This window comes from Canis lupus, chromosome 32 (genome assembly GCF_011100685.1).
Source record: "Canis lupus familiaris isolate Mischka breed German Shepherd chromosome 32, alternate assembly UU_Cfam_GSD_1.0, whole genome shotgun sequence".
In the NCBI taxonomy this organism is placed as follows: Eukaryota; Metazoa; Chordata; class Mammalia; order Carnivora; family Canidae; genus Canis; species Canis lupus.
In genome coordinates this window covers 25882846-25896343 of record NC_049253.1, presented here as the reverse complement: position 1 = coordinate 25896343, position 13498 = coordinate 25882846, and the positions used below count along the sequence as shown (strand labels likewise).

The 13498-nt window shown below is 31.7% G+C and overlaps 1 protein-coding gene and 1 long non-coding RNA gene across 4 annotated transcripts in view; one reads left to right on the top strand and one right to left on the bottom strand.

Annotated features, from left to right (window-relative positions):
- Positions 1-13498, top strand: part of CCSER1 (coiled-coil serine rich protein 1) — a 1364327-nt gene that overhangs the window by 703043 nt on the left and 647786 nt on the right. For all 3 annotated transcript variants that reach the window (XM_038582134.1, XM_038582135.1, XM_038582136.1), the window contains exon 9: positions 7493-7570. In XM_038582134.1, coding sequence (XP_038438062.1) covers positions 7493-7570 — 78 coding nt within the window. The remainder of the gene's footprint in view (positions 1-7492; positions 7571-13498) is intronic.
- LOC111093611 overlaps positions 1-13498 on the bottom strand; it is a 46390-nt gene that overhangs the window by 14746 nt on the left and 18146 nt on the right. Inside the window, exons 3-4 of the long non-coding RNA XR_005382852.1 lie at positions 7461-7725; positions 6507-6530 (exon numbers count right to left, since the gene is read on the bottom strand). This is a non-coding gene — a long non-coding RNA (uncharacterized LOC111093611). The remainder of the gene's footprint in view (positions 1-6506; positions 6531-7460; positions 7726-13498) is intronic.

Below are 13498 nucleotides of genomic sequence, written 5' to 3'. Positions count from 1 at the left end.
TGGGGACACAGAGAATGTTAAGTCTAAATATTAAAATTCTAAATCAGGATTTAAAAACTGTTGAATATAATATGTTCTGTCCTCCTCTCTTGACAAATATGCTTTTCTAATGACTTGGAAAGTCATATTCCAATTATAATTTTGTGGACTCCATAGCATCCTGGGTAGCACCATGGCCCTGACTCCTGCCTAACCTAGCACCCAATTATCCTACATTCTGTCCCTCATGGCTTTATGAGTATACCTGTGATTGACCCAGTGAACACCCAAGCTCTGCACCAAATATCTTCCCCATGACCACACTTTGGGCAACCCTTAGGAGGACCTGGTCATGTCCTAAACTGGAGGGTGAATTCCAGGGTTCTAGAATATGGTCAGAAAGGAAACCTGACCTTTGACTGTGGCACTTATCCCCACAGAATACCCTCCTCATAGGCAGAACATGCTGAGAGAACAGCAAGAGCAGGGTACTGTAATGCAAACATCTCTTACCTAATCTCAAGGACAATATTGACCAATAGAGCTATTTAAATATATAGCTAATACTCTTCTTTTTTTTTTTAATCCCAATATCTGTTGGTGAAATTGGGTAATGAGTACATAGGGACCCTTTGTTTTATTCTCCCTTTTTGTTATATGTTAGCAATTTTCCATAATGGAAAGTAAAAAAAATGATATTAATATATTTTAATGTTGGCTTGATAGTTCCAAGAAATTGTATGTTCTGGGAAGCAGTTATGAATTGCTTGGTCACTGTTGTGCTTGTTTCTAATTCTACTGATTCCTTCAGTGATATGCTCTTAGTACAGGTGGATGAAAATAATCAATGTGATCTCTATAATACAGCCTTTGCACTTCTGAGCTCATCGTTGGACTTGGTATTATTAAACAATCCTAATGATTTTCCCTTTAATTTTTTGCTTTTGTTGTACTTAAGTCTCTTATTATTGACATTGAAGTCCATTATAAGATCAAATTCTTTTTGATCTGCTTAATTTTTGGTTTAAACTGGACTCAGAACACTTTGTGAATTTTATTGTGTTGAATTACATTACTTTTCCATTTTATTTTATGTTAATTTTTATTTAAATAACCTCTACATGGGGCTCCAATTCAGGACCCTGAGATCACACTTTCTTCTGAGCCAGCCAGGTACCCCTTACTTTTCAATTTTATTTTATTCAAATTTATTTTATTCAAATTTATTTTATTCAAATTTATTTTATTCAAATTTATTTTATTTTATTTTATTTTATTTTATTTTATTTTATTTTATTTATTTTTATTCATGAGAGACAGAGAGAGGCAGAGACAGACAGAGGGAGAAGAAGGCTTCATGCAGGGAGCCTGATGTGGGACTCTATCCCGGGACTCCAGGATCATGCCCTGAGCCGAAGGCAGACGCTCAACCGCTGAGCCACCCAGGTGTTCCTACTTTTTTTTTTTTTTAATAATAAATTTCTTTTTTATTGGTGTTCAATTTGCCAACATACATAATAACACCCAGTGCTCATCCCTCAGTCCCCGTCACCCATTCACCCCAACCCCCGCCCTCCTCCCCTTCCACCACCCCTAGTTCATTTCCCAGAGTTAGGAGTCCTTATGTTCTGTCTCCCTTTCTGATATTTCCTACCCATTTCTTCTCCCTTCCCTTCTGTTCCCTTTCACTATTATTTATATTCCCCAAATGAATGAGAACATATAATGTTTGTCCTTCTCGGATTGACTTACTTCACTCAGCATAATACCCTCCAGTTCCATCCACGTTGAAACAAATGGTGGGTATTTGTCATTTCTAACGGCTCAGTAATATTCCATTCTATACATAAACCACATCTTCTTTATCCATTCATCTTTCGATGGACACAGAAGCTCCTTCCACAGTTTGGCCTACTTTTCAATTTTAAAAGATAGTTTTTCTCCAGGTACCTGTCGGACTCAAGTCAGTACTGTCTGTGACGCTTGATCTTGCAGTCATGAGTTCGAGCCCCACGTTGAGTGAAGTTAGCTTTGCTCCTCACTTCAGTACTATGGAAACGCTTTAACTTAATCTGTAGATCCATGATTTAAGATCTAAATTCAGGATTATACTATTTTAGGCAGTCTTTGTATTCTTTTATTTATTTATTTTTAAGATATTCCTTTTTTTTTCTGATTCATACCTATGTTTTATATTGCTTTGTATGTATGTGTGCAAAATTTGCATAATAACATGGATGCTTTCATGTTTTTCACTTTAACCTCAAGGTATACGTTCATATACTAGTGCTATAATCACTATTACATATATTTTGCATTTCAGCCTCTTAATTTTATTAATAAAAGTACATTTTTTATTATAGATTCTAAAGCTGCATGTAGGCCCTCATGTTCTTTCTTTTTTTAAATTCATTTGCCTTTTCATCTTGAATTCACAATATTCTCTGTAGGTAATTAAACTTATAATTTAAAATAAATTGGAGTAATTTCTTGGGATTATTGAATATTTTCTTTTCACCTTTACTGCACTTAGTTTTACATGCATAAATTTTTTAACAGCTATAGTAGATGAAATACTTATTAATATTTAAGGTATAAGTAAATTATGTCAGATAAACTGCTAGATGTTAAAATATTCATAATTATTTTATTAATCAAGAGAATAATAATGTAATTAAATACAAACATATTCTAAAATAAGGATAAATAACTGCCAGTATTTAACTCTCTTAGTCATTTAAGATTTCCTTTTCAAAGCCAGTTAGCTTTTTATGGTTTTGTCTCCCTGCCCCTCCCCCCCACTTATTTTTTGCCACATTTCTTCTTCTCCAGTGCATCTTAAAATGACGGGTACTTTACCTGTGCACACATGAGAGTGCAAAAATTTACATATATCAGTGATACCTGTTATATTTTTTATGCTCAGGCATTTGATAGGTTTTTGATTATTAAATATTAAATTTAAGAATTTTTAATGAAATTAGGAACTTAACCATTTTCTATGGACAACATATATTGTAGAGACAGAGTCTATGACTACCCAGTGCATAAAACACAAATACACACACATCAGCAAATTTTTAACAACTTAAATTGAATTATTGTAAGATTACTCTGCTTGAACTGATTGATAATATCATTGCTATCATTAGGATTTCATGCCTTTCAACATTTAGTTTTTATTTCAGTTTGCTTTTGCACATTTTGCTTCCAGTTTTGTATTTTAACTCTGTATTAATTTATCATGTTATTCCTAACTCATACTCCAAAATGCATTGCTGGCATTGCTTATTTACAGTATGAACATTCTATGGAATTACAGATTTTACAGAAAATAAAGATCCATAAGCCATCTCAAATTGTTTTTGCAGCAAAGAAAAATGACTTAATAGAGTCTGCAGAAGGATATATACAGGATGAACTAAAGAACAGTTGTATTACCATACATTTGGTATATAATATGCAATATGTGAGCAGCAATTCTGCTCGTAGGTTTTTTTTTCAGAATCAGAATATCTTTATAGAAAGTAGAGAAAGAACATCAGGGTTTGGAGATAAGGAAGGTTTTCATCTTGGCTGTTCCACTTACTAGCTTGTGTGACCTTCAGCAACTGATTTGTTTACTAAGTATCAATTTCCTGCTTTAAAAAGGAACAATGATACAGACATTGTATGATCCTCAGAGGATCCACATATATTATGCTATATGGTGCTTGGCATGTAACTACATTCTATTAAGTGTCATCTATTATTGTTAGTTGTTGTAGTAAAGATTACAGAATGAGAGGGAATGTGAATATAAGTATTCTTGTTAAGTTTGTAGAGTATATATAATTCTTTGGTTTATATGCATTTATATATAGTAGCTAACTTTTATTATACAGATGTTATTAAATTACTCTTAACATCAGATAAAATTATTTGGAAACTTGAGAAAAACTATCACATATATTATTTTGTTTTTCATATAGTGATGTTATGTAATATTAAAACCTCCACATATTCAGGACCAAGATTAGGCAGAAATGTAAAATAATATCAAATATAAATAATGAAATGTCTGTTTTTCATCCCATAATTTGGTCATATATATGCATATATATATAGTTGTTTTTTACAGAATCTGCTAGTCTTCTTTCTTTGTGTTTATTCTAAGCATACATAGGTTTTATTAATCTTAAATGAGAAAAAAATGCACAAGGGTTTGTTTTGTTAAGAAATATGGGTACTGTCATTGCTTGGAATGGAAAATGTAAAAATAAATAGATATTTGTCAGAGGTATAGATTTATTTATAAAATTTATCTACCAGAAGTTGTTTCAGTCCTCCTCTATCCCTCTGGGAGAGGTTAGAAGAAGAAATTACAATGTTTGTTTACATAGGTAAATACCAAAAAATAAAGACACATTAAATCACATGTGTACAGGAATTCTATACTTTCTGGCACAGACTTGATTTAACACTATAGTGTTATTCCTTGTCCCTTTCATAGTCTCCACTTAGGCAAGTTTGAACTAGTAGATGTTTATATATATCTTTGTCAGGATCTCTGACTTCTAAATATTTGCAAATGTTCTTGCCTAAGAAAGAATCTTCATCCCTTCTACTCCAGCTTGGCTAATAATAATAATAATTCATTTTGCTAGTCTTAGCTAGGATGTCAGAAGCTTCTACATTTCAATTATTTAACTCTCTTATATGTTTCTTCTGCAACTCAAGAGCACACCCCCCCACACACACACACACATATCCCTCCAGTCATCTCTGTACTCCCTTTATTTTTATATATTGGATACTAATTGTTTTTAATATCTTTGTCTTTCACAGTGGAAGTTTTTCATAAAAGGGGCTATCCTTTTTTTTTTTTAATTGAGATGGATCTTTTTTAGTATAGTTGACACACAATATTACATTAGTCTCAGGTTTACAACTCAGTAATTTGACAAGTTTATATATATTAGGAGGGCTATACCTTTTTTTTCCCTTTTCTGTCTCTTGTGCCCTGAGCAAAATCCATAATATGCATTTAATAAAAATTATGGCTGAGTTAAGGAATATGAAAAATTTGTATCATGAAGGTGAAATGTCTCTTTCTCTATAGTGAAATCAACAATTTAAGTAAATACTTTTATTATATCAAATCAGTGTGAAATTAAAAGTATATGATGATGTTTTATTTCTATTTTTCTGATATATTTGCTTGCATAATTAACATATATTCATTTTATGTAAATAAAAATTATTAGCAAGCTCACCATCTAATAATAGCTATTTTATGATGTATTTTCTATTTGATTACAATATTCTTTTTATCTCATGTTAAATTTATCCATTCATAAATAGCCATTAGTCTTGCAAAAATGCCAAAGCCCCATGGGCAATTATCTTCCAACAGGTGTGGAGACTTTTTTAATCTTCTAATTGTATGTTACAGAAATTTATCATAAACTTTCATATATTATCCTCCTACTGTTACACCAAACAAAATATTTAATCTTTATATACACCTAAGTCTATTAGAAACTTATAATTTACTCTCCACATTTGAATATAGCATAGGTATATGCATAGGTATACCTATGAGTGAGTGCATAGGTAACAAATAATTTAAATATGACATATTTGTTGTGAAAATGCCTCCAAAAGGAAAAGAAAATAGCAATGAATTCCTTTAGAAATGCCTTTTTTTTTAAATTTCTGAAAGTATTCTTGATATAGAACTTGTTTGTTTTGCCTTGATTAGGCTATTGGTTATTGAAGCTATTTGAATTTTTTGGTTTATCATGACTTGAATTTTCTAAGTCTTATAATTCAGACTGATGAACCAGAATTTACCAATCCTTCTCACTCTTATCTTCAGGATGTGAGGCCTTGAAAACAGAACTGGAGCAAAGCATAATGGAAGAAGCATTTGTTGTCTATTCCTCCTTGCCTCTTGCTTTAGTGCATAGACTCTAATTCATGTGCCAATATTTGTACATCTAGAGATTTATAATAAAACCTGCTTTTCCAATACTTATTATTCCAACCTATTTCAGAAACAAATATTTTTTTCTAAACATCCTTTCAATGATAACAAACTTTATCACTTCCTTTGCTAATTACTACTTCTTGCTCCTCTTCCTCAGCCTAAGTCTAAATAAACACAACTTGTTACTTCTCATTTTAAACTGAGTTTGCAAAATGTGGCCACATTGTCACTTATCCTTTTCAAACAGTTAAGATCGTACCTCACTTGCATGACATCTTCCTGAATTACCTAATCTCCATTTCGTCTGAATAGAAGCATTAGTAGTTTTACGGTAGGGAAGCTAGAAGGTCTGAGACATTAATAGTGCATAAAGGGTTTTTTTCTGTATTTCAATAAACCATATAAATATGTTTACCTAAATTATGTGTGTAATTTGTTAACTGTGATTACTTGCATATTTCAGGCAGAATTAAGGAAAAGAAAGAGGGGAATAGGAAGGGATAGGAAATAGGAAGGAAGGGTAGAAGAGGGGAAGGTAGGAAAGTTTTCTTCTTACGTTTGTGATGACCACCATCTCTTTCTGGAAAAAAAAAAAAAAGATGAATTAAATCAGTTTTTGTCTTTAACAGATTATGTGATTATTTCATTGAGCGGTCAAAAGAAAAGAAAACAAATTATCCTTTAAAGCAAATTAAAGTAAAAACAGAATCTAGTAGAATCACATGAGCTTATTTGGAAAATTTGTCAAGATTATACTTTCTAAATTATGTTATTCTCATTAAAAATGGGTGACAATAGTAGTAAAAATCCCAAGGTGAGATATGATCATATTAGTACTTTCAGATATACCATGCACGCAGTAAACACATCTCATGATAACTAAGCTCAGGATCCTCTTTTAAGTGATACATCTAGGAGTCAGAATAGAAGTCCCCAACCAGAAGCTCAGTCAAATTAGTAGACCAGAATGGGTGTGTTTGTATTTGAGATAAGAAATCCCAAACTTTCTTCATGTATTACTTCCCTACCTAGTTATAACAGAATTAGTTACAGTGTCAAATCTCATGTAGATTCCTAAATGTGTAGATTTGAGGAGAGGATTAAGAAGAAAAAAAATTAAAAAGAAACTAAATGGAATCCACTGAGTAGTAGTATTTTTTGGATTTAAAGGTAAATGCTCTGAAACTAGATCAGTAAAATCCTATCAATTCAATTTACAAATAAAAACAAAACAGAGAACAAAACAAATAAAAAACAGTGAACAAGGAACATAGTATAAGCATTTGGTCTTGGGTTTAAGCAATCCTGGCTCTCTAGTGTTCTGTGGTTCTATCACAGTAGTTTCTGTACTAAAAGATGCCAAAGGTGCAGTACTTATGGCTAGAAAATTAGAGTTATGAATATTTAAGCTTATATGCAAAACACAGAGCAAAGTATACATGCAGATAATCATGAATTGTACACAAATTTTAATAAGTGGAGAATATTAGTGTAGAAGCACATGACTTACCAATGTCGTTTCTTTTTTTTTTAATTTTGTAGGAAAAAGTCCAGCATTTACAGAAGGCTTTTGCTTCAAGAGTAGATAAATCCACACAGACTGAACTTCTAGGCTATGATGTAAGTAGCTATATAAAACCATTTTTATCTTCTTTATTGGTATTCAGACATCCACAGCTTATTTACCTCCGTTGCTGCTGTGTCCATGCATTGATTTAATAGGATTTAGTGGCTCACCATTCATCTTTTGCTCTTAAATAATCCCCAAATACCTTCTGGAAGTGAAAAAGATAATTACAGGCACTGACTAGCATACCAATGTCTTAATATTTTTTTTAAACTAGCATTCCTCATATAGTCTTTTAAATTGGTGCATTTGTAGACATGTAGATGATACATATTAAAATACCAGAACAATTTATTTTTAAGTACTAATTTATTTATTAACAGTTTAATAAAGTTATGTTCACAATCACCAAGGGCCAGGCACATCATTTTTACATTCTGTTACATAAAAGGAAACAACTTTGCAGAGAAATTTACAATACTATTTTAGCTTTTGGGCTTCAGTGCAGGCTGCAGAAAGTAATTTAATTGAAAGTTAGCATTTTTTTTCTTAGTGTGAAATACTTGTTGAATTGTCAAAATAGGATTGTAAAACATGTGTTGATACAAGATTGCTTCTAGTAACACTGAATGATTTTGGTTAACTTTGATATAAATTCCTTATCTTTTCTTAAATGAAGCTATGAGATTTTCAGTTTGCCTAAGTTCATGACTTTAAACTTACTTTTAATAAAAATATGAAGGATTTTTTTTTATCCTGCATCTAACATTTGTCAGAGCTCTCTCTTCTATTTAAAAATGATAATATTATTTTTAGCAGTTTATTGACAAATAAGATTAGAAAAGATGATTTTAAGTTGTTTTACAAAGGTGTATAATGATAAAATGTAAGCTTATCTGCATGTCCTTATTATATTAAATGACATAAATATGATTGTTACTTTTGTATCATCTTGCAAATTATACTGTTATATTTAACATAAATCTACTTGTCTCTATTAGAAAGTAAACAAAGGTTTGAATTTTAGCACAACTTGTTTTCAGCTATTTATATGTATTCTTTCTTTTAATTAAAAAACATTAAAAGCTATACTTCTGAGGTTTTGTTACATTCGTTTTAAGATGTTTATTATAGATATCTAAATATTCTAGATATCAATATGGTGACTGCATTACTTCTTGCCTGAAAACCAGTGTTATATATGATCTAAGTAGTGCTAATGTTTCATATTTTAAAATAGAAATGACTTCTAAGTTCAAAGAGGATTTACCGCAAGTATTTTAATGTTTATCTCTTTTGAAGGAGTATTTTTTTGTTTACATTTTTTTGGGGGCAGCCTGGATGGCTCAGCGGTTTAGCGCAGCCTTTGGCTCAGGGCATGATCCTGGAGACCCAGGATCGAGTCCCACGTCCGGCTCCCTGCATGGAGCCTGCTTCTCCCTCTGCCTGTCTCTCTCTCTCTCTCTCTCTCTCTCTCTCTCTCTCTCTGTCTCTCATGAATAAATAAATAAAGTCTTAAAAAATTGTTTATATATATTATTTGTTTATCAGTACCTAGGTTATAAGCTCAGTATGTATTTTACAAATAATTACCTATGTCTTTTTAAATCTGCAAGCCAGGGGATCCCTGGGTGGCGCAGCGGTTTGGCGCCTGCCTTTGGCCCAGGGCGCGATCCTGGAGACCCGGGATCGAATCCCACATCGGGCTCCCGGTGCATGGAGCCTGCTTCTCCCTCTGCCTGTGTCTCTGCCTCTCTCTCTCTCTCTCTCTCTCTCTGTGTGACTATCATAAATAAATAAAAATTAAAAATAAAATAAAATAAATCTGCAAGCCAGTTATCCAATAAGACTGATAAATTAATAGTTTCCATTAAATCGTATTCCAACATAAGAAAATTAAAAGTTAAATAAGTTCCAGAAAAGTGAAGTTATTTGTTCAGTACCACATGCTCTTTTGTGGAAGCCTAGTTATTAAAAAGTAATATATTCTTAAATAAGGAAAGAGGAAAACACATATTGGGACTCAAATATCCCAGTTTACTCAATAAGGAAATGATGTTTGGGAGACTCAGCTCCAAATTTCTTTCTTTCTTTTTTTTTAAGATTTTATTTATTTATTTGAGAGAGAGTGAGAGAAAGAAAGCATGATCAAGGCAAGAGACAGAGAGAGAAGCAGGCTCCCCGCTGAGCATGGAGCCTAATATGGGACTCCATCTCAGGACCCTGAGTTCATGACCTGAGCCGAAGGCAGATGCTTAACTGACTGAACACCCAAACACCCCAACACCAAATTTCTAAAGGACTGAATATAAGGATAGAATGTGAGATCTCTAGCAATATTATTGACTGCAAGTGAGAAATAGTTGCTAAGAGACGAATGGTACCTGTGGGGAAATAACTAAACAGTATCGTGTATTTGCCTCTCTATGACCCATGATGTTCTTATTTCTATGAGATTTGTTATATCAAATCTAGATAGTTCTTTAAATACGTAAATAAAAATTTAAAATAGAGCCATGAACATAGTTAATTCTTATTAAAACTTTTTTGTTCCTATCTTCTCTTCATATCTGACAATGAGAGTTTAATGTATTTTACTCAGTTGAATTAAGGCTAAGAATAACAATTTCTTGGTAATGAGTCCTTTCAGGATCCCTTTGTATAAGTGTCTGGTATGATTTAGGTAGTTGTTAACATAGAATAATAATCTGTTCTAAAGTTTTCATATTTAAAAAAAAAAGTAAATAAATAAAGTTTTCATATTTTACACTTCCTGGTGATAGATTCTAGGATATAAATCATCAGAATCAGAAAGGAATTATCAAAGATATGCATATAGAATATCACGCCACTAACTGGACGTAATTGTCCTAATAGACTTTGGGACATTTTTTATGGAAAACACTGGGTGGGGAAATATTTTTAAAAAGCAAAATGAGAAATAAGAAAAGCATTTGAAATGTGATAAACTGTGTGACTATTTGGGAATATGTGGCTCATTAACAATGTATTTTCTATGATTGGGATGTATTTTCTATACTTTTCATTATCTATTCGTAAATTTTTTACTTTTTCTTAGGCAATAAGAATAATCAATTATCCTTTGACTTACAATATTTGTTCACAATTTTCTCAGGAAATAGTCTGACATTTTGTTTTTTTCATAAATATATATTCACATATATGCTATATCTACTTAACAATTTGCAATAGTGTTTGCCAGAGAAAATATGAAAAATCTTGTACATTATCAATGATTCTTATACTCTCTTGCTTATTTTCTAAAGCTGTCAGTATTAGTCACAAATTGTTTTTTATAGATCAGTATGGATCATGTTTCTATATAAATGTCAGAATAAAAGAGACTACCAGTATCTTTTAGTATAATTTTCTTGGAAAGATAGTTGTTACTAAACATTTCGCTTAAAATAGGAAGTAGAATTCTTGAAAGACTTTAATTATAATGAAAACTATTAAAATAAATTTCTGAAAATCCACTACAGTGAATAAGTTCAAAGATTCATACAATAAACTTCTATATAACAGATTTATCAGGAATCTTGAAACTAATGTTACTGTACAGAGTGCTTTGATTTCTAATGCAAAAGACAAAAATTTTTAAAAGTAAAAACAGAGTATCTCAGCAAGGACCTATAAACAAAATAGCTCTTGTGATAATGAGAGAGATTGTTAAATAAATGATGAATGTGTCTTCAATAATCAATGCTAATTTAACCGCTTTCACCTTCTTCTGTCTACACTGGCTTAGTTTATTAAAAGATTAAAGAATAATTTCTTAGGTGTCATTGTGTTGTTAAAACTAGATACAGTCAAGTAGCAATGTTGCCAATTGCAGGATTACACTAAGAGGTAGAGATTTTTCTGATTACATCAACTGTATAAATAAATGCTTCAGCATAGAATTTATACTATCTATAAATATCATTATAGTTGGAGCCCTCTGGAAATAAAATTTTTGGTTTAAATAATTGGAAATGAATAAGCAAATGCAGTGAAGATCTTATGTACTAACAGGGCAAAAATTCAGGTACTTTTTAAAATTTGGCATCTATATGCAGAGGTTTTTGGGTTTTTTTTTTTTTTTTTTTTACTTCTTTTTGATGTTCAACAGAAGCTAAAAAAAAAAAAAAAAACCAAAAACAGAAGCTTATCATTTTAAATGTAGCTGATTTACTTTAAGTATAAATTTTCTTTTTAATTAGGCCTGAACTTGACTAAGAACAATCACAGGGACTCTAGAGGAGTCTTCCCTTAATTAGCATATATTTTATACACATATTTAATAAGAAGTGTTTATTAGCTTTGAACTTGCAAATGTTTTTGTTCATATTTCTTTAAGAGTTTTGACGTTATCAGGTATTTCATCAAATATTATTAACCACTGTTACTCTTAATATTATTAATGGTTTTCATTTGTCTATTTAAAACTGACTGAATTGGGCATCACACATATATTTTGTCTGAGTCATGTGTGAGTGAAGCATAACTCAGTTTAGAGAAGTATGATCATACCAGTATATATTTTTCAAACATTTTAACACAGGTTAAATGTGTGGGGTTTGCTTTATAAATGAAGTTTTCTACTTACATGCTAGAAAAATAATATTAGCTGCATTATGAATACACATTTGGAAGGAAAACTCAATGCAGTTGTCTGTGTATTCTCAGTCTATGCTACTTTTCTTAGATTTAATTTTGGAGACCCTCCTGATACAGTTAATAGTGTCCAGGGAATTCTAACAATATGAGAATAGTTCATCAGTAAGGAGTAAGAATGATTAGTTTTACCATAATTGTTTTATTAGGTATTAGAGCAAGAGAGTATTTTGTGTTATGTTACTATATTATGTCAGCCTATGGATTAAACCTAATTGTAAGAATTGAATAATTATCAATCAGGCTTTTTCATCCAGTTGCTAATAAGCCATTGTTTGTTAAAGCTATCTATTTTGGATCTATTCATTGCAGTTATTTTTTCATAAATTCAGCACTTCTGATCATGTCAGTGTGTCCCAGCATTTAGCAGATGAGTGCTTTCTCCTCACATACTTCATTTATTTATATTTACTTATACCAAGTATTTCTGTTTGTTCTCATAAACTTGAAAAATCAAGTTTAAAAACTGATATATTCCAGGTTTTCTTTTAAGCTACAGTTTTTCATGTTACATTAAGGATAACTTTCAGACAAAAACATCAATTAAAAACACAAGAAATATGATCATCTGCCATAGGTACTTATTAATACTTAGTGGAAGAATCACAGCTTATTCAGTGGTAAAGTTTTAAGGGTATCATTTTTTAAAATCTATACATGCATTTCTTCAAAAAATATTATTAAGTGCCCCATGAAAGCCAGACTCTGTTCTAGGTACTTGGGATACATCTTTTAATGAAACCACAAATATTCCCTCATGAAGCCTGCATTTTTTGACAGCATACTTATAATAAATAATAAATATAATTAAAGTATAATATGTTAGAAGGTGCTAAGTACAATATAGACAGGAAAAATAACACAGTGAAAGGATAATTGTGAGTGTAGGGTTAAGGGTCAAGAAAGACTGTGATAGGGCAGCCCTGGTGGCTCAGCAGTTTAACGCTGCCTTCAGCCCAGGGCCTGATCCTGGAGACCTGGGATTGAGTCCCACGTCAGGCTCCCTGCATGGAACCTGCTTCTCCCTCTGCCTGTGTCTCTGCCTCTCACTCTCTCTCTGTGTCTCTCATGAATAAATAAATAAAATCTTAAAAAAAAAAAAAGACTGTGATAGGAAATTTTAAACGGTGATCTAGAGCAATCTCAGGGTGAGATGTAAGACTTGAAGGTGGTGAGGTAAAAATCACATTTAGTGAGAAATCCTTTTGTGATATGCTCCTTGAACACCCCTCAAAGACTTTCAGTCAATTAGAACAAATTGCTTTGTCTTAGCAGCAGCCCTGGGTAAGAAAGGTGGGTTTCAT